The sequence below is a fragment of the Lycium ferocissimum genome, chromosome 1 (genome assembly GCF_029784015.1).
Source record: "Lycium ferocissimum isolate CSIRO_LF1 chromosome 1, AGI_CSIRO_Lferr_CH_V1, whole genome shotgun sequence".
Taxonomy (NCBI): domain Eukaryota; kingdom Viridiplantae; phylum Streptophyta; class Magnoliopsida; order Solanales; family Solanaceae; genus Lycium; species Lycium ferocissimum.
This window is the reverse complement of record NC_081342.1, coordinates 19,907,962-19,928,666: the sequence shown is the minus strand read 5'-3', so window position 1 is coordinate 19,928,666 and position 20,705 is coordinate 19,907,962. Positions and strand designations below refer to the sequence as shown.

At 36.6% G+C, this 20,705-nt stretch overlaps 1 protein-coding gene and 1 pseudogene across 1 annotated transcript; one reads left to right on the top strand and one right to left on the bottom strand.

Moving 5' to 3' along the window:
- Positions 1-2,875: 2,875 nt before the first annotated feature.
- LOC132063157 (tubulin-folding cofactor D-like) lies at positions 2,876-11,024 on the top strand (annotated as a pseudogene).
- A 5,490-nt stretch (positions 11,025-16,514) lies between these two features.
- LOC132051733 (protein LIFEGUARD 2-like) lies at positions 16,515-19,238 on the bottom strand. The gene is made up of 4 exons (XM_059442928.1): positions 18,942-19,238; positions 18,368-18,481; positions 17,013-17,170; positions 16,515-16,923 (listed from the first exon to the last, which is right to left on the bottom strand). Exons 1-4 carry the CDS (start codon positions 19,180-19,182, stop codon positions 16,717-16,719), a joined length of 720 nt encoding a protein of 239 aa, XP_059298911.1. The 5' UTR covers positions 19,183-19,238; the 3' UTR covers positions 16,515-16,716.
- Between the last annotated feature and the right edge of the window lie 1,467 nt (positions 19,239-20,705).

Here is a 20,705-nt window from a genome sequence, read left to right as displayed (position 1 = left end):
TACCAAGAGCAGTAGGGGGATTAAATATTATCCACTTTGGACTGTGGAATAAAGCTGCTGTATGCAAGCTACCATGGGCTCTATCTCACAAAAAGGACACTCTCTAGGTGCAATGGATCCATAGCTTTTACATCAAAAGAAATGACTTAGCTACTTTCCCAACTCCTAGACAAGCTTGCTGGCTTGTTAGGAAGATACTGGATGCAAGAGGATGGTTCCCTAGTGTCAATCCTATAGCTCATCTGGACCAATTCTCTATGGGTGGGAAATATAGTATCAACAAGGCATACCTATCTCTCATTCCCCAACATCCCAAGGTACCATGGAAGAGCTTGGTGATGTCTCAAGGTAGCATACCAAGACAACAATTTATCCTTTGGCTAGCAGTGTAGCAGAGATTGGCGACAGTAGAGAGACTAGCTAAATGGGGATCCAAATGTCTCAAGACTGTGTGTTGTGTAATACGAATGCAGTGGAAACAATGCAACATATGTTCTTTGACTGCAGGTTCTCACAATACATTTGGCATACTCTCTTGAAGTGGCTGGGTATACAAAGAAGCATAGGAGACTGGAATACAGAATTGAAATGACTATCCAGGAATGTACACAGCAGCAGACCAAGGTCAGGCATACTGGGATTCCTTTTTGCAGTAGTGGTCTATCAGATATGGAGTGAAAGGAATTGCAGAAGATTTCAACAAAAAAGCAAGCAACCAGTGCTGATTATCAGAGACATCATATTACAACTGCTTATTAAAGGGCAGAGGATGAGCAACTGGAGTAGAGCATTAGAGAGTCTACAACAATATCCTGTATAGGCTTATGTTATATCTAGTTTAATCATGTAATTTGCTTGTACTGAAAAATCTAGGATCTGATCTCTACAGTCCAATACAGAGTCAGTGGTGTAAAAGTGTCACTTTGGTTGAATAAAATTGTTCATTTGGCCAAAAAAAAAAAACTAGTACTCTCTCCAGATCAAAAAAAGAGTTCACTTAGCCTTTTTTTCTTGTATAAAAAAAAGAGTCCACTTAGCAAATCAAGAAAGAATTAACCTTGCTTTTTCATATTTGCCCCTATTAAGTGTTATATGATCAAATTTCTATGCCTATTTAATTAGGGGTAGTTTAATCAAATTACCTATTTTTGTCTAGGAGTTAGTATTTTCTTAAGGGGTGTACAAATGGCTAAGTGGACTCTTTTTTTTATCCGGAGGGAGTATCTTAAAGTTACTTTTACCTAAAAAAGAGCTCGAAGGAACAAAGGAAACTAACCATTTATGTAATTATGAACTAACCATTTATGTAATTATGTTGCTTTTACCAATTACAGCAGTAAAAAATTGAGGAATCGTCCCTGTGTAAAATTTCTCAGTATAAGAGAGCGTGGAAGATGATGGAAGAAGAATTGAAAATGGGTATGGAAGAAAACAATGAACACGATTCTAAAGAGAGTGTTTTACAAAGATATTTTCTACGTCATGGGCGGAGCCACCTTAGGCTAAGGGTGATCAGGTGCACACCCTTCGCCGAAAAATTACGCGGTGTACATAGATTAAATGTTATCTATTATGAGTACATATTTAATTTTGCACACCCCTAACACAAGTGAGAAGAAAATTTGCACACCCTTCGTCAAATTTTTGGCTCCGACACTGTTCTACGTGAATGGAAGCTTGTCAAATCACTCCTTAACGATATTATTTCCAATGGCCCTGTCTCCAACATCTCTTCTGTCCATAAAATTCGATCTATCATACACTCTCTCTCTAATGTATTATTATAAGTTCAATGCTATATTCTTAATTTAATTAATAGCAAGGATAAAAATTTTAATGCATGTTGTAGTATTAGTTCATTTCTATCTCCAACTTCTTTTTTGTGCATAGTTGTTGGAAAAGAGCACAATCATGCATTAAATTTAGAGAGAACGGATATACAGCAACAAATCCAATGTGATGCCACAAGTGGGTCTGGAGAGGGCAGGATGTACCAATTCATATTCCATGGTTTTCAACCTTTTAAGATTTTTGCATTGAACCCATTATATTTTTAAAGACATTATATTTTTAAAGTTATCGGTCCTTGTCTACTACTCCCTCCATCCTAATTTAAGTTTATTAATTTCCTTTTTTGCCTGTCCCAAAAAAAGTGTCTCTTTCTATATTTAGTAAGTTTTGACAAGTTTTAGATCACAAGATTTAAAGTACTACACACATCTTTAATTTAAGACCGCAGGATTTAAAAGTCTCCCTTTGTTTCTTAAACTCCATGCCTAGTCAAACTAAGACACTTAAATTGGGACGGAGGGAGTATTTATTACTATTATTCTAATAAATTTTTACACATTAATTTGTGTTCCGCGTCGAAAGTTAGAGGTTCAATTGAACCCCTACCAAATATGTTACATCCGCCGCCGAATGTACGCAGACCTTACCTTACTTTGTGAGGTAGAGAGGCTGTTTCCAGTAGACCCTCAGCTTAAAAGAAAGTAACTCAACTTAATGCGTTTTTTGATCCGGATGAATAGCAAGGATAAAAAAGAATTCTGTCAACAATTGTTACAATCTACTATTGAAGTTCGCTGGACAGGGGATACGTAATTGGGATAATTACAGCCCAATTACCTTTGGGTGATCTAATTTACAAAATAACCAGCAAATGTATAGGTTTTGCATATTTAACTATATATTTATAGTTAAATATACATGTACTATACAAATAATATACGTATACTATACTTATAATATACTTCAGAGTGTATAGGTTTTGTATATTTAGGCAACTGTCGGTAATTAAGTTTGGCCGAAGGAGCATAAACGAAAGAATCTCATACCTAATTGGCCTTGGAAGACTATCTGGAGAACCAAAGCTCCTGTTAAAGCAGCCTGTTTTGGCTGGATTGTCACATCGGATGCTTGTTTAACTCAGAGTAACTTGCAGATGAGGGGTTATGCTCTAAGCAGCAGATGCTATGCATGAAGAGTACATTAATTCTTTGCCTGACTATTAAAAATATTAGTTTGCAGATGGACAAATATCAGGAGCAAGGTCAATTACTGGAGCCTTATCTCGAGTGTATGGTTTCACCCCTCATGTCCATTATCCGTTCAAAAGCTGTCGATCCAGGTTCTACCTCGGAAGAAATTCTTGAAGTAATCAAGCCTATATGTATCATAATCTATTCTCTGGTGACGGTCTCTGGCTACAAGGCTGTTGTCAAGTTCTTCCCACACCAAGTCTCTGACCTTGAGCTTGCAGTATCTCTATTAGAGAAATGTCATAATGCACAAGCTGTAACGTCATTACGACAAGAAAGTACTGGAGAGATGGAGGCAAAATGTGTGATACTATTGTGGCTTTGTGTTCTTGTATTAATACCATTTGATATATCTTCTGTCGATAATAGTATTGCGGATAATAACTACACTGGAGGTGACGAGCCACCTCCCTTGTATTAAGAATTCTAGAATTCTACCTTTCAAGTGCGGGTCCTATGCGAAGCATATCTGGTTTGCTTCTCTCGAGGCTTCCAACACCACCTGATATGACTAAGGCTTTACCAGGTCTTCCAACTGCCCAAAACCTTGCCATTAATAGCGGTTATTGATTTGAAATGCCGCAGTCAAAAAAGAAAAAAAGTACATAAAAGTAGATGGATTCTTTGGTCATTAGTAGATGGATTCTTTGGTCATTCTCATGTATGCACATTTATGTTTGTGAATGCAAATGATAATATAGGTGTTGGAGTAGCATTTACTGCATTTCGCTTTGCTTGTTATGGGATATGCAGTTCACTTTTATGCGTGATAGGCACAAAAAACGTGTCCTTTCTTGCAAATTTTCATAAATACCTGTTGAGTTTTCTCATTTCTTTAAGAATGAAATATGCTGAGGAAGTATGGATATGAATATTTCATGCCAACTTAAGGAATTATTTTAAGTTTTCCAAGTTCTTTAACACCATATGTTTGACATACATAATTGCTTAACCGTATATTTGTTTTTAGCTTCATGGACTGGACGCATAAAGTCATGTCCTGTCTTTCAAATGATATTGTCAATCACTTCCAGCTATTGGGTGCAGTTGAAGCACTGCTATTTTCAAGGTTCGCTCTTTGTTTTTTTAGCCCTATTTTGGAATACTTCCTAACTTTTCCTTTATGTATATTGTTAATCTGTAGAAACTATGATCCTACTTTAGAACTTAGATATTCCTCTTTAACTCAAATTTGAATGAACTGAATTCATCTTCATGCCTTGCCTTTCAGACCATGAAGTACTTATAGTTATAGCTGCTCTTCCTGGAGCAATTTCTTCTGGTAATTATCTGAGACAGAGGTTGTGGGACAGTCAATTCTGAAAGAAATGGACAACGGTGGAAAATCAATTTGATTTTGTAAAGTAAATTCCAAGTTTAAGTTGTACTGACCTTCAAAACATCTCTGATATTATAATATCAGAGTCCAGTCGATGAATGGAAGAGATGATCGATCATCAAACAAAGTCTAGCATCTTTAATAACGTTGATAGTTCTTTTTGGTTGTACTCACTATGGAGTGGTACAATCATGCAACATGTTATGTAACCCATTCGTTAGTTTATGTTCTTTTGGTCTTGTTTTAATACTCCCTCCGTTTCAATTTATATGAACCCATTTGACTGGGCACGATATTTAAGAAAGAGGGAAGACTTTTGAAACTTGTGGTTCAAACTAAGCCTTGAAAATTTGTGTGGCTGTAAATCATTCATAAAGTGAATTTGTTTCCAAATTAGGAAAGGTCATTCATTTTGGCACGGACTAAAAAGGAAATAGGTTCAAACAAATTGAAACAGAGGGAGTATGTAGTATGGGTTGCTCTGAATGCAGAATGGAAGTTCTAAAGTGTTGCTTAGTGTGGTTCCTGGTGTTTGGAATGACATATCAGCTCTGATGAAGTCCAATTCTGCAGCTCGGAGTCCTTTGCTTCGCAAGTATCTTGTGAAGCTATCTCAAAGGATTGGGATGATCTGTCTCCCTCCACGTCATCTGTCATGGAAATATGTGGTAAGAATAAGATAGTTATTTATGCAAAAGATGAGTCTTCAATGTTTCTTGCAAGTTACAAAGTGACGGTTGCTCTTCTTCAAAATGCTTTCGTGCACTTAAAAAGTTAACTATATTCAGTATCGTTATTGAGAACCAGTTTTCATACCTTCGTTCTAAGAGAAAAAGTTGTGATGCTTTATGGAATAGGGAGATGGGGCTCTTTGTAGTTTAATGTCAGGATCATCCTTTTCTTTATATTTCCCTACTGATCTTAATGGGACTTTGAACATTGTCCTCCTTTCTTGATCTTCTTCATCCTTGTCAATGTTTCTCTTTCATCTGAAGAAAACTACAATGCAGTCATGTTTATCAAAGTTTAGAGCAACCTGTTTATCAGCTCTTTTTCTCTTTGTTCATTTACTGGATATTTGTCTCTGTTTATCAAAGTTAAGAGCAACCTGTTTATCAGCTCTTTTTCTCTTTGTTCATTTACTGGATATTTGTCTCTGTTTCTCCTTCCTGCACATTTTGGCATTCCGCTGGCAATACTTAAATACTGATCAGTACTTGCATTGTCATGTAGGGTAGAACCAGCACGCTTGGAGGGCATATTAGTGTCGATAGAATCAAAACGGACCAGTACAATGATGCCAGAAACAATGATCCTTTGAACTTCTATCAAAGCCCAAACTGTCAGGAAGAAGAAGACTTGGATGTTCCTGATATAGTAGAAGAGATTAATGAATTACTGCTTTCAGGATTGCGTGACACGGTATGTCTAAAGAGTGAGCTTCCATCATATACTTACCTGATTTTCCTACTTAGTCATAGGTATTTGGTGCAAGACCCTAGACAAACTCAAGTTGATAGCAGTTTTCCTTGGATGCTATTTCTTTCTTAAATTGACCTTCATCTCCTTCTCATTGAGTAAGCACAAACAAAGGCCCAACTGTTTCGTGGAAGAATCATGATAAACTTAAGTTGTATATCCGCTTATGCTCTTCTTATATTTTATCTTGAGCTAGTGCCTTTGAAAACTTGACATCTTGATGCTAACGTATGTCTCTCTCTGTGTGTGTGGTCGGTTTGATAAATGTTTCATTTGCTTATGGCTAGGAGATTCTTAGCATCAGTTACGTTCTGAAACAGAGACAGGAACGTTTATTTACTTCCTTTCTGGCTGACTGATCTCTTTTCACATTTATCTCATGATACTATTGTAAAAACGGGTTTATATCTTCTCATATAATAGCATCATTTGATATGACATCTTGATGCTAAGGTTATGTCTCTCTGTGTGTGTGTGTGTGTGTGTTCGGTTTGATAAATGTTTCATTTGCTTATGGCTCGGAGATTCTTAGCATCAGTTACATTCTGAAACAGAGACAGGAACATTTATTTACTTCCTTTCTGGCTAACTGATCTCTTTACACATTCATCTGAAGATACTATTGTAAAAACAGGTTTGTAGCTTCTCATATAGTAGCATCATTTGATATTCAGTATGTTACTGTTGCAAGGACTTCCTTCCTTTACATATTTTCACTATTTATTACGTATTTCTTTGCAACTTTTGCATCTTAAAGATTTTATCGTGGTACTAAAGGGCACCATTGTGAGTTGGTCTGCTGGAAAAGGTATTGGTCGTGTTACTTCACGGTTAACTTTCTTGCTTTTAGATGAAGTCCTTTCATCTGTTCTGCAGCTCTTTTCCTAGCGATGTATGTTAATAAAGTTGTTTCAAGCCAATTGATTTATCCCTATGTCTGAATAAATGCAATATTAATTAGGGAGACCTATATCAGGTAGTGCTAATGGCTCCTCATGCGCTTCGTATTTCTTGATTGTTCAGTTGGTATGCACTTCATATTTCATAATTGTTCATTTGCTTTAGTTATGCTCATGTATTCTAGTGTGGCAGGGTGACAGCTCATGGCATGATGGTTGTTTGGCGCTAGCTGAATTGGCATGTAGAAGAATACTGTTACCCATTAGGTTTCGCAAAGTTGTCCCTGCTGTTATGAAGGTTGTCCTTATTGAAGTTCCGAAATGTTATCTGTAGTAGTTTTCATCTTCCTTTACCTCTATACATTGGACCTTGTGATTGAGCAAGTACTTTTCTCTTAAGAGGATGAACTTACTTGTGGTACACAACTTGCTTCATCAGTGTATATCTTTCTCCTTCCTTCATTACCTTCCTGGAAAAGTATAGGTTAAGAAAGCAGGCAACTCATAGTCAACTATGATCTACTGCATGTTGCTGGATTGTTCTTCCAAGTTGATGTTTCTCTAGCAACTCTAGTAGGTCACTTGGAGTGTTGTATGTAATATACTTTAGTATTCAAGTGAAACATCTTAACAAGAACCTTATAAGATAATATTTGTCGCTCCTACTTCTGTCACAGAAGACAATCTTTCCTCTTGCTGAAAGAGAATAGATAAAACCTGCTGCCTACGTCCATATGAGAGAAGAAAGAAGAGAGAGAGAGAGAGAGAGAATAGGGAGGGAGGAGGGGGGAGAGAAAGGGTCTCTTATACCCATGATGAGCATGCTTATTAGGCAATCAGAAATGCAGATGCCCATAGGACTCATATGTGCTTACAGATGCAGCTCGAATTAATCTTACTTAGATGTCATTATCGGCATTCATGTCATGGTCAGTGTTTCTATTGTGTACTTACCAGCATATAGTTTTCACCTTGGAAACACAAGACTTTTAGTTTTTCTAAATTATCATCCAATTCATAGCATCTGGAACACATGCCGTGCTCTTCTGATGTTTACTAATGAGTCTGCATGAAAAATGGATTTATTAGGTGGACTTGTTTCATCTGGGATGAGTTGCTGTAACATATCCAATCAAGACTCAGGTTCAAGATAATGGATTGCACGGGACTTGGATAATCCCTTCATTCAACTTTCGCCTTGTAAGCTGGATTTTTGTCGCCCTAATAACGAGGGAATTTGTTGTGGCAGGCATTACACTATGATATTCGAAGGGGTTCACATAGAATTGGATCCCATGTACGTGATGCTGCTGCTGCTTATGTTTGTTGAGCATTAGGCCGTGGATATTGCCCTGCAGATATGAAAAGCATACTTGAACAGCTTCCTCCACACCTTCTCACCGTACTGTTATGACTGCGAGGTACTAAAAACACATGGATCATTCTTTACCCAGTCAAGGTGCTTCCTCCTCCAATTGAAATGCTGAAACATTGATATTCTTCTCAGGTTAATTGTAGAAGAGCAGCGGCAGCTGCTTTTCAAGAGAATGTTGGACGACAAGGAAATTATGCTCATGGTATCGATATAGTGAATACAGCTGATTACTTTGCGCTTTCTTCGCCTACAAACTCCTATCTTGACATTGCTGTGTGCATTGCTCAGTATAATGTCTATCTTTATCATTTTGTTGATGAGCTTATGAACAGCAAGATCTGTCACTGGGCATGTTTATTCTTGCTTGGTTGTTAGATTTTACTCAGATAAAGCATCTCTATTGTTTATGGTTTTCTTGAGTGTGCCTTTTATTAGTGGTATGCGGAGATGCATAATATAAGACAGTGACCAAAGATAGATGCATATGTAGCTGATTCCTTGCTAGAGCTTCTTTTTGAGGTTTTAGCAAAATGAATAACGTCACATGTTTTGTCACAGCATGCAACTGAAAGAAGATAAAAGGAATTTAGTTAGAAACGTGATAGGAATTTGTGAACAAATATCATTTTCTATTTTTGCTTTTCTTTCTTTTGCTCCTGGTACTCTAGAGAGGATTGAAGGTATAAAAATTTAGTGATGTGTCAGCACATTGACTGTTCAGAATTGATGGTGGCAGAGGAGGTTTTGGTAAGGATCTTTTGGATGGGAAACTAAAGGTGTATCCCTAATTATGGCTAACTGTATGATCATTTAGCACAAATGTGTAATTCACCTTCTTTCTGTACTTTCTCTAGTTTACTTTTCCAATTGAACTTAAAGATATGCATTTATAGCAGTCTAAATCTGAGAACTAAGACCCTGCTTATATCATACCAGCTTGCTGATGTACTTAACTTCTTTGTTTGTGCACTAGTTCTCGCATCCGCTTGCACTTACTAGTTCTTCTGTTGGTGGGTCCTGTTAATTGGTTACCTTATTTTTGGAATACAGGACAAAAGTTTAAGACAGCTTGCTGCAGATGCCCTTTCTTCTCTTGCTAAGTATGTTCCTAGATATTTTGCTGGTACCATTTTGGGGAAGTGATTTCCTTGCACATTGTCTTCTGATTTGTGCATGTGTCGTGGTGCAAATTTAGCTGTTGGGGAAGTTATATTGGCTCTACATGAGTGTGACTACGTTCTTTTACCAGGTTGGTGTCTCCTTTCAGTTTTTACAGTTCGATGATAAAGAAGTGAGCTAGTGTGTGGAGCATTGTAAAGTTGAGGCATGGTATATTTCTGTATTCTGTAATATCCAGAAGTGACACATAAGAAGAGTAATAATAGAAGTCTTCTTTCGGCTTCCAGAAAATTGGATTATTGCGGGAAAGCCAAGATAAACTGGATATTGAATTTGGGAAGGAGGATTACTTTCTAAGACATGCAGTCTTCATTTTTCATAGTTTTTGCACCAAGTACAAATTAATATATCTATTCTTCACGTGGGCCTTGACATCCAATTTGTATGTCGTACACAATATTGCCATGTGGGTGCCATTAAATATTTTAAATACCATGAGTCCTTTTAAATTAGTGAAGAGAAAAGTATCTGGTCGAGCGTTACGACACAGTCTATTACTGTTTATTATGTATAGCTAATTGTGGTCCCTCCATTTTTGTTACAGATCTGCGGAATCAAGTTGCAGGCGTGGTTCCTGTAATTGAGAAAGCACGGCTGTATCGTGGAAAGGGAGGAGAAATAATGCGTTCTGCTGTTTCCCGTTTCATTGAATGCATTTCATTGGCTTGTGTCCAATTGACAGATAAAATAAAGCAGTGTCTGCTTGACACACTCCATGATAATCTGAGACATCCTAATTCTCAGATACAAGTTTATCTTCTGACTTTGTCAGTTTCCTGCTGATTAGCTTCCATTGAATGAATTGCCTGATTAACTAGTATGTTTGCAGGGTGCTGCTGTTGCAGCCTTAAAGAGTTTTTTTCCTGCATACCTTGTGGCTTCGGAAAGCAAAAGATTCAGTGCCCTTACGTCAAGATACCTTGAGCAATTGACTGATCCTAATGCGGCTGCCAGACGAAGATCTGCACTCGCGCTTGGTGTTTTGCCATTTAGGTTTCTACGCGGTAGATGGAAGGATATACTCCAGAAGCTTTGTGCTGCTTGTGAAATTGAGGTAAAGAAGTGCTTCTGTTTATACTTTTGCTGACAAAGAAGTAAGCTGCGTGTTATCTTGAATGATGGAATACCTTATGCTAAACAGGATAATCCTGAAGAAAGAGATGCTGAAGCACGGGCAAATGCTGTCGAAGGACTGGTATCAGTGTGTGAAAGTTTAACCGAGACACGAGATTATTCTCATCTATTGTCTGCATAAGAATGCATATCTCTATACGTGTTTATTAAAAATGAGGTTATGCAGACTTTATTTAAAGCTTTGGATGATTATTCTAAAGATAACAGAGGTGATGTTGGTTCTTGGGTTCGTGAAGCTGCTATGAACGGCCTTGAAAGATGCACTTATCTTCTATGCAAGGGAGAACTCAAGGGCTTCCTTAGCAAGTCGGAACGAATGGAACTTGGATCTATTTCTCATTTGAATGAGAAAGATATTACTAACCAGATGAAATTTCTTTTTGATGAAAATGTGGCAACTAGCTGGTGGCATTGTTAAACAAGCAGTGGAGAAGCTGGACAAATTAAGAGAGTTAGCTGCAAAGGTTCTTCAACGAATTTTGTACAATAAATCAATCTTTGCACCATTCATACCACATCGAGAGAGACTAGAAGAAATAGTTCCTGACGATGCTGATCTGAAATGGGGGCTAAGTTAAAAATGGTTGTCTCCTGCTAGTTGCTTATAATTTTTAGTATCTTACAAAGAAGCCTTTTTATGCAATCCTGCAGGTTCCTACTTTCTCATATCTTCGTTTTCTTCAGTTACTTGGTATCAGTTGCTATAGAAAATATGTGATATCGGGGTTGGTTATTTCCATTGGTGTCTTGCAAGGTTCAGAGACGAAGGCATCACTCAGTGCCTTGCTTGAATTTCTTCACTCAACAGATGAAAATGCAAATGGTTCCAGAGAGTACAATCTTTCTAATGAAATTCTTTGGGTTCTCCAGATGTACAAAAATTGTGACAGAGTCATAATACCCACTTTGAAGGTAAATTCAATTAGAGAATCCGTTACTGCAAATGATGATTGTCGATCTTTTGGTAAATTATAGACCACAATTTTTTTATCTTTCTAGAGTTGTCATGTAATGATTTATACAAGCATTTATTTTGTGGGTTGTGATCATAAAATTTATTACAGCAATTGGGGGAATTTATTTTGACTGTCTATGCAGTATTCTGAGCATGTACCCATCTTCCTTTTTATTGGTTAGAACCAGTTTTCTTAAAACATTACTCCCTTTGCTCTATTATTATGGCTTTTGTAGTATGTTCCAAAAAGAAATGACACCTTTCTATATTTGGAAACTCTTTTAACTCTAAACTTACCATTTTACTCCTAATGAGATGCACTTATAGCCATAGAAATGTCATGACATCTTCGGGCGCACAAGATATTATAAACCTCTTTGAAAACCCTTAAGAAACCAATATAGAATAGATTTTCTAACACCCTTCGGCATGTGCAACCTGGTTCAAGAGTGTTTACACGTGGACAGAAGACTTTATTCTTCTCCTCTCCCTCTTTCTTCTTTTTTTTTTTTTTTTTTTTTTTTTTTCTAATCGGACTGAAGTGGCCCAACAGGCTGAAGAGTGGTTTGATAGGTTTAACAGGTTGAAGAGTGGGCTTGGAGCAGAGAGAAGGCTTAGGCTTGCTTAGAGTAGAGTTAATGGCTCAATTTGCTAAAGTGAGAGAGGCCTGAGCAATAGAATATGTAGAGAGAAGACGGGTGAGAAAATATCCTAGGCAACTCAACCCAAATATTTAGCTCAAGTGATGAGAATTAACCAAAATCAATATAAGAAGACTAAAGCATATACGCTTAACCAATGTGAGATTATAACACCCTCGCACACTTCTAAGATTGGATGTTAGGAGTGTGGCCCAACATTGTGTATGCGATGTCCAAGAATCTAAGCTTCCAACCCAAAACCTTAAGGCGATCGGTGGACTGTGGAGTTCATAAACCTTTTTCGGAAACTCTTGCACAACCTTTGTAAGACAGGTGTTTTCTAACACTGATTTCTTACTTTTTTGTTTCAGACTATTGAGGATATTCTTAAACATGGAGGTTAGTTTACTTTCCTCTAGTTTTTGTTTTTAATATCTAATCATTCAAATATGTATCATGTTTATATGCCTTAGCAGGCTCAGACTGCGGTGTTCTATGCTAGCATTTTAGAAGTTCTTAGTACAGAGCTGAAAGGAGTAGAAGACTTAAAAATCCTGAGTTCAATGCTTGGATACATATCATCAATATCGGAGCCCATCCATATCCAGGCATTTGGTCATCTACTTACCTTCCCCACTCACCCATATCAACAGTATAAAAAAGCAGCTGCATAAGTGAAAACCTATGTTGCTCGGACTCTTCAAAAATGTCAACGAGTGCGTGTCGGATTCTCAAAAATAGTGTATTTTTGGAGAATCCCTGTGGCATCAAAAGTGAAGAGTCCGTGCAACTTAGGTGAAAACATATGCCAAAATAAACTGGACATCTTCTCAACAATTGTTTTCAAATATTTCTGCAAATAAGTGAAGCCAGTGCCGTGCAAGTTTATAATGTGCTACAAAATGGTATTCTTGTGCCAGAAGACAAACTAGAGAAAGCATGTGAGGTTATGTCTGAAACTTGCTGGGAGGTGATGTTGAAGAAGCAAAACGGAAGAGATTAGAGCTCTGTGCCACATGCAACTTAGATTTTGAGACATTATCGAAAGCAAATGGTGGAACATCTCGTAAAGTTGTGGAACAGGGACCCACCAGTGATGAATATGCATCATATTTTTCACTTGTTGAATCATCTGGGTTTTAGTTTCCTTGTTTTACAGTTCGGGAAAGACTGCCACCATAGTAATGGTTCAATGGTCGAACAATTGTAAAGGAGGACTAATGCTCGTCATTTGCGCTTAGGAATCAGAACCTTGTGCTATCACAGAGTTCTTTTATTACATCAGAGGAGGTGGTGGGGGGAAAGGAAAAGCGGATGCTACACTACTGATGGGATTTGAGCTCTCCACCTCAACTGCGAAAGGCAGGAGCTCACCAAGCCAGCTAGCCCTAAACCCCTGTGAGCTATCACATTGTTGATTGTCACTGTTCTGATTTTGTTTCCCTTGTTTTGTTGAGTGTTTCAAACATTACTTCCAGCAAGTAGGAAGCATAGGAGGCTGGCCGAGTTGGTTCATAACATGATCGCAAATTGTGGAAAACTGGAAATGCTTTCGTTAAATAGGTAAATACGAAATATGGTACAGGTGCAATTCATTTGTATTCTCAAAGGTGATCGAATCGAATACAAATGATATGGAGAAAGATTGGTGCACCCCTAGGCATTAGAAGTCAACACATCTCCACTAGAGCTTTGTTAAACACTTGGTGGAACAAAAAACCAATGAATAAAGTTCACAAGTTTACTCTCCAAATCTGTCCAGTGATCATTCTATGGCAATTGTGGAAGGAGTGGACTACTTGCAGGTTTGGAAACCAAAAGAAATTTTCACATTACAATCTAGAGCTACATTGCTTGTGGCACATCAAAACAGCTTTGAATAATGCTTTTCCTAATGTGAATACTGAGGGAAGTTGGATCCACATTTGGATATGATAGAAAACCTCAATCCTGTTATGAGATGCATCACTGTTTATTGGGAAAAACCTGAAAGAGGAGAAGTCAAGCTTAACACAGATGGGAGCTACATTACAGTTAATGGAAGGGCAGGTGCTGGTGGTATTCTGAGGGATGAAAATGGAGATTTTATAGTGGTATTTTCCTTTCCTATAAACTGTAAGAGCAACAATGAGGCTGAAGCATTGGCTGTTAATGAAGGAATTGATATTTGCAGACAGAAAGGAATTAACAAGCTGAAAATTGAAATAGATTCTCAAATCATTTCCAACATGCTAATCAACAGAGGAACTGACAACCTTAACCTTAAGCACATTATCAACAACATTGTTAACAACATCAATGGTGCAGATATTCAGATTAATCACTGTTATAGGGAGGCAAATCAAGTGGCAGATTTCCTTGCTAAACTGGCTTCAACAAGTAGAAATAGGACCTTATATCATTCTCTTCAAGACTTACCAAGAGAAGCAAAGGGGCTACTTCAACTTGACAAATGGCATCTTCCTACTGTTAGAAGGAGATTTGAAAAATGTAACTTCTTTGTTAGTTAATTTGATTGCTATTTTTAGATTTGGGATGGACACTGTATAGGCTGCTAGTCCTCCCTTTAGATTGTTTTAACAGTTTTTGTTGCTCCTTAGAGGCAAGTTTCATGTCCTCCTCTAACTCTGTAAGTTTTTGCTTATATACAGGGGCGTATGTTAGCATCAAAGATGGGGTTCCCTAACTTTCAAAGCGGAGCATAAATTTATGTGTAAAAATTTATTAAAATTACAATAAATAGCTATGAACCCATAACTTTTAAAATATAATGGGTTCAACTAAGAATCTTAAAAGATTGAACCCCTAAAGTTTAAATCATGAATCCGCTTCTGCTTATATATGACATGGTAGGAATCAAGCCAAACCACCCACACCTTAGGCTCACAACCTAATGGTCTTAAAAAAAAAAAAAAAAAAAAAAAAACCAACTTGGGAATTCAGTTTTTTAAAAGAGTGATTATCATGTTTCTACTATTACTGGTTATTACAAAATTCAGTATAAGAAAATGTAAAGAATTATAGGATTTACAAGACAGAGTTTCCGCGGCATTCCCTATGGGTTAATTTCCTTTGAGTAAACAATTAATGTCCTGCAATGGAGTTCGGTGGAGAAAAGGACAACTCACAAGTCACAACTAATGTTTACTTCAAACTAATAAATCACATGACATATATTCTACTCACTTTTATAGCTTGCATTCGGGAAATTAATATGCAGTCTCGATTTATTTATCATTTGATCATGCTAAAATTATGTGATTAATTATTATTGTTTGTGAATTTCTTAGACAATAGACGTTTCTTTTCGTATACGCGGCAATACTGACAAGTGAAGATCGCATCTCACCCCTTGCTCTTTTACGTTCTAATATTTCTAAAGAATGACAAAACAACATTTTAGTTTACCTTTGCTTCGCTTCTTCATTTCGTCCCTACAACCTTCATTATAGAAAGTACTAGAGATCGAGAAAACTTCCACGTGCGTAAAATACCAATCAGGAACAAACTATATAACAGAAAATAGAAAAGCACGAAGGGTTGAAACAAAAATATCAAAACGTGGAAGCTAAAAAAGATATTTGTAGTTTGATCTTCTAACCTCAAACCATCTTTCGGAGATTTTACCGGTTAAGAAATCGTAATTGAAACATTGAAATAAGAGTAAAGAAATACTGAGAGCGAGAGAAAGGAAATAAAAAGGCGAAAATTCACAAACTAATTATGCGAGAGTTATGTGAATTGTTTTAAACAGTAATGAAAGGATTGTTCATGTGACAGTTACTAATATAGGATTTATTCTACGATTAAATTTCAAATTCTTTAATTTAATGTGCCTAGCCAATGCTCTAGTAAGAGCATCCCTGAGTAATTGATTCTGACCAATGGCGAATTGACACAGTGCTAAAAGAACGATGATACCAGTCTTCCTCAAATTATTTGGCTAGAATCCTTAATTCAACTGGTATGATTTCGACCTTCCCTTTTGCAACCATTCAAAGAACAGAAGAGTAGATAAAGTCAACCAACCAGATAGACAGAAGAAAGAATAAACTCAGAGAGACAGGACAAAGAACGACACAAATCCTTCAATTCTACCACACTAGTAGATGACCAAATCAGCTAAGAGGTGAAGCAGACAGCACAAATAAATTCACGCTCATACCTACATAGGCTACGCTTACCCCCTTCATGTTCTGATTAACAGGAACTTATTGAGCTTCAGGCCCTTGAAAAATACATCTAACAATGTGGCAGTTGGATATAGGTCGAGGCAATCCAATTTAAACCATAAGATCATCTATTAGAACATAACATAGATAAATAAGTTCTCTTTGGATTGGATTGTTTAATACAGTCGAGATATATGTATATATATAAACACTTTCATTAATTTATTGTGTGTAATTAAACAGGTTACGAATGGCGCATTGAACACGGATGCATTTCTAGCCATCAACACAGGGACTCGTAGAGGAAAAACACAATCAATGGATGTCATCCTAGCCAAAATAGATACAATTCAAGAATTCGAGTTCTAACTAAGAAAACATTCTATACAACGATTAATAAGCAAACTATCCATAAAAAAAGAGAAAAAGGAAACTAGGAAAAGAAAAGAAATGATAAGCATTCACAAGACCAGATACAAATTTAGTATAGATCTTCCTCTCTCTAACTGTCAGCAGCCCTGAAGATGGTCAATAGAGAAAGGAACAAGTTGATGACATCGAGATACAAGGATATAGCAGCCCAGATGTACTCATCGTAAGTGTAGCGCTTGATTAAATTGTCCGTATCGTAGACAATGTATCCACAGAATATGATCGACGCCAGACCACCATAAATCATCACTGAGATCTTACCCAAAGGGAAGAAAATCTGACATAGACAAGGAAACAAAATGAGATTATTAGTTAAAGTAATAAGATAAACCCGAAGCGTGAGTAGGAAATGATGAATTTACAAACCTGGATGAAGGAAAACAAAATAAGGACAATTAGAGCACCGAACAAGAAAGGCCCCAGGAAATTGAAATCTTGGCCTCTTTTAGCCGCCCAGAAGGTGTATAATGTCAGACTAATCACCACCGCTGTCGTCAGTATGACTGCCTCCAGAATTACTTTGCCTGAACAACCACCAGTAGGAAAATTTAGATACAAACGTCACTAATTGTAACTTTTCAAATCCTATTTGCAAGAATGTGTTACTCCAGGACTAGAGCAGAGGATACACTGGCACTGGCACTGGCAAGTGACAAAAATTGTCACCTCAAACCCGAGAGGGAACTTATGCCAATTCAGTATGTAAATCCATAAGATTGAGCAGAGAGTTTACATAATCAAGTATTCTAAGTGAAAATCATTTTGATCATATGAATTATCCATGATTATCTGGAAAATCAACCTATAACAATCTTTCATGGATTACCTTATCAAAATAAAAACAATCTTTCATGGGTACAACCAAAATGAATGTTTTTAAATAACAATCTCAGTTTTCCTATGGTATCAATTTGGTTCATTAAACATTCCATTTGTTAATGCTTGTTTTTAAATAACAATCTCAGTTTTCCTATGGTATCAATTTGGTTCATTAAACATTCCATTTGTTAATGCAAAATAACTTCACCAAAAAAAGGCCACCAAGACTCACTAAAAAGGAAGATCCATCCTTGAGAAAAAAACGAAGACAAGATGGCATTACAAGTAATTTGATTATTTTCTGCAGATGCAACATCTTGACCATCATCATATACATAATCCCAGAGCATCAGACAAGTAAGAACTAATACTAGGCAATTTATGTTATGAATCTCAACTATATCTAGTTTTGTCAGTCTCATTTAACAAAATTTTAACTAGTTTGAACTTATGATGGTAAACAGAAAAGCTCAAATTGTAATTTGACAGAACTATTCATTTGTCACATTTACTGCAAAACCTAAATTGTGAATATTCTACCCTCTTTCGCCCTACCCACCCATCGGCAACCATAACAATTCTTAAGTTCCCTACGTATGTGTAGAAATATATATGTATAGTAACATATATAGCAACATCTATTAAATTTGTTTCGATGTTCCATTTAATGTTTGGTTTTACAAATTAATTTTGACACCCCTAATCCACAATGTCAACTTCAAATGGTTAGGTGGGACTAGCAGCCTTAATTCCAAAGATTTACATTTAACCATGGCCACAAGAAAAGAATATTCTAAAGAATACAAACTTGTAAACGTCTACGAAATGCTCATGACATAGAAGGCACGCAAAGTCCACCATTATCAAACTAAAAATAAACAATAAAAATAGAAAGTGCTTACCGCTGGTGAATGCGCAAGTCAATCCAATAGTAAAGGCAAGAGAAACCGTAAACACCCCAAGAAGCAAGTAATTAACCGGATGTTTCTGGTGATAGTAAGACAATGGGCATAACGCTGCAACAACAACAACAACAATCAATTAATAGCCATAAAAATTTGTGATCTAAAATAAGTCATAAAAATTTGCGTGGCTATAAATCATCTCATTTACTGGTAGTAGCAAGTTCAAAGTTAAATTATTACTCGTATGTCTCAATTTATGTGATACAGTATCACAGTTCATATTTAAATTTCGAGAGTCAAACTTGTTTCATAAATTCATACCTACAATCTTTTGAAATATAATTTACATACTTAAAAACTAGATAAAAAGTAGTCTACATCCTAATAATTAACAATTTAAAATATTTAAAGGGGATACAAATAAATCGCGATCAAAAAATTTTCTTGTCTGACTCTAGAGAAACAAAAACTATCACATAAATTGAGACAGAAAGAGTACTGTAATTCTTTTTGGGACAATTGGAATAATAGGTAATCCCGAATAGATGAAGAATGAATTAATTAGACTTACTAATAAAGGGAGTGATGATGAGAACAATATAAAGTCCCAATCCAGCATTTGTAGTTGTAAAGAAGAGTGAAATGGGATGAACAGTAACAACAACGGAGGCAACAGCAATAGTCAAAAGCAACTGTATACAAATAATGGAGTACACTTTTCTAATAAATGACCATCGTAGTTCTGGACTTTCCAACATCATCGGATATAACGGAACACTTCCGGCTTCCACGTCATCTTTCCGGTTCCACATGATGATGATGTTGTACTTCAACACACACCGCCTTTGGATGATTTTAAAGTTTGGTAGGTTTTGCTTTCGTTGTTGAGGAAATATGGAGGAAAGAGAAGTGGCTTTTATAATGAGGGAATTGTGGGCCGGGTTTGGGCTGGCGGGGGTTGGTTCGAGAAAAAGCGGGGCAGTGGAAAGTTCCTGATTGGTCGAGGCCAAGCGTGTGGATAGACACGTGACAAGATAAAGCATATAATTCTTTGAACCTTCCAGACTTCTCCGGACTCATCTTTTCTTCGTTATCAAGGCAATAGCTTGGACACTTCCGCGGTTTCTTATAAGTCAATGAATATATGCAATAAGGGTAGTTTGGTGAGTAAATACATCGTTATCCCCCTTAACTATAACACTTTTTTTCAAAAAGACACTTAAATTTTACGGGAGTCCTAACACTTTCTTAATCTTATTTATAGTGGATTTATGACCCTTTTATGAGCTCACGTGGCATATAGAGGGTATTTCACTCTCCAATAGCTCGTGAGATAAGATTTTCTTTTTTTAATTCATTTCACCATTTGTTTCATTAAAAATATCTTTTTCTTTTACTTTATTTATTTTATTTAATATTTTCTTTTTCCTTATCTTCTTCACCAAGAAGACCCAATTGGTTACCCTTTTTTTTGCTTTTTCTTTTTTCCTCTGTTTCTTCAAGATCGTTCTTCTACGGACTTTTCCGACTCGTCCTTATTCTCTGTCTTTTTTTTTTTTTTTTTTTGCTTTTGATTTTTGTTATGGAGCTTGGGGTAAGTCATTGGAGATGGAATGGTGGTTTGAAGGTGATTTTGAAGTTTCAAAGTTTGATTTGGTGATGGTTAATGTTATTTGTGATTAGAGATGGAATGGTGGTTCTTCCAATTCTGGTCGGTTTGAAAAACAATACCTTTGTTTTCTATCTTATTCTTCTTCTTTTTTTTCAGTTGGCTTCATTAATTTTTTCCCCTCCTAAAAATAGGGTTGAAAGTGGTGAGGTTAAGGGATATTGATTTAGGGGTAAGAAGTTGGATAGATGTTGATTTAAATTTCAGATTTTGTTTGGTGCTAATTTTAATTATTTGGTGGTGGTTTGGCAACATTCGATGGTGCTGTGGTGGAATTGGTGGTGCAGTGGCGGTGATGGGGTGGCTAAGGTGGGGGGAACTTCTATAGAAGTTGAGGTGAAGAAGGAGGGGGAAAAGAAAAATAAAAGAAAAGGAATCAAATAGGAAAAATAAAAAATAAAAAAATTTAAAAATTTAAAAATCAATTTGACACGAGGCAAGTGATGGTTGGTGCGTGAGTTGCACAGATCTTCTTATACTTGGGGTTGATCGAAAAAGGGTGAATATATACTATTTTGAAGTTGTTCAAGGATTATAGGACCCCCGCAAAGTTGAAGTGTCTTTTTGAAAAAAGGTGTTAACTTCGGCGCTCTCGTAGTTTGGTAGGTGGATAGAGTTGTTACAGTATTAGTAATAACGAGATTAGTTAGGAGGAAATTTATGTAT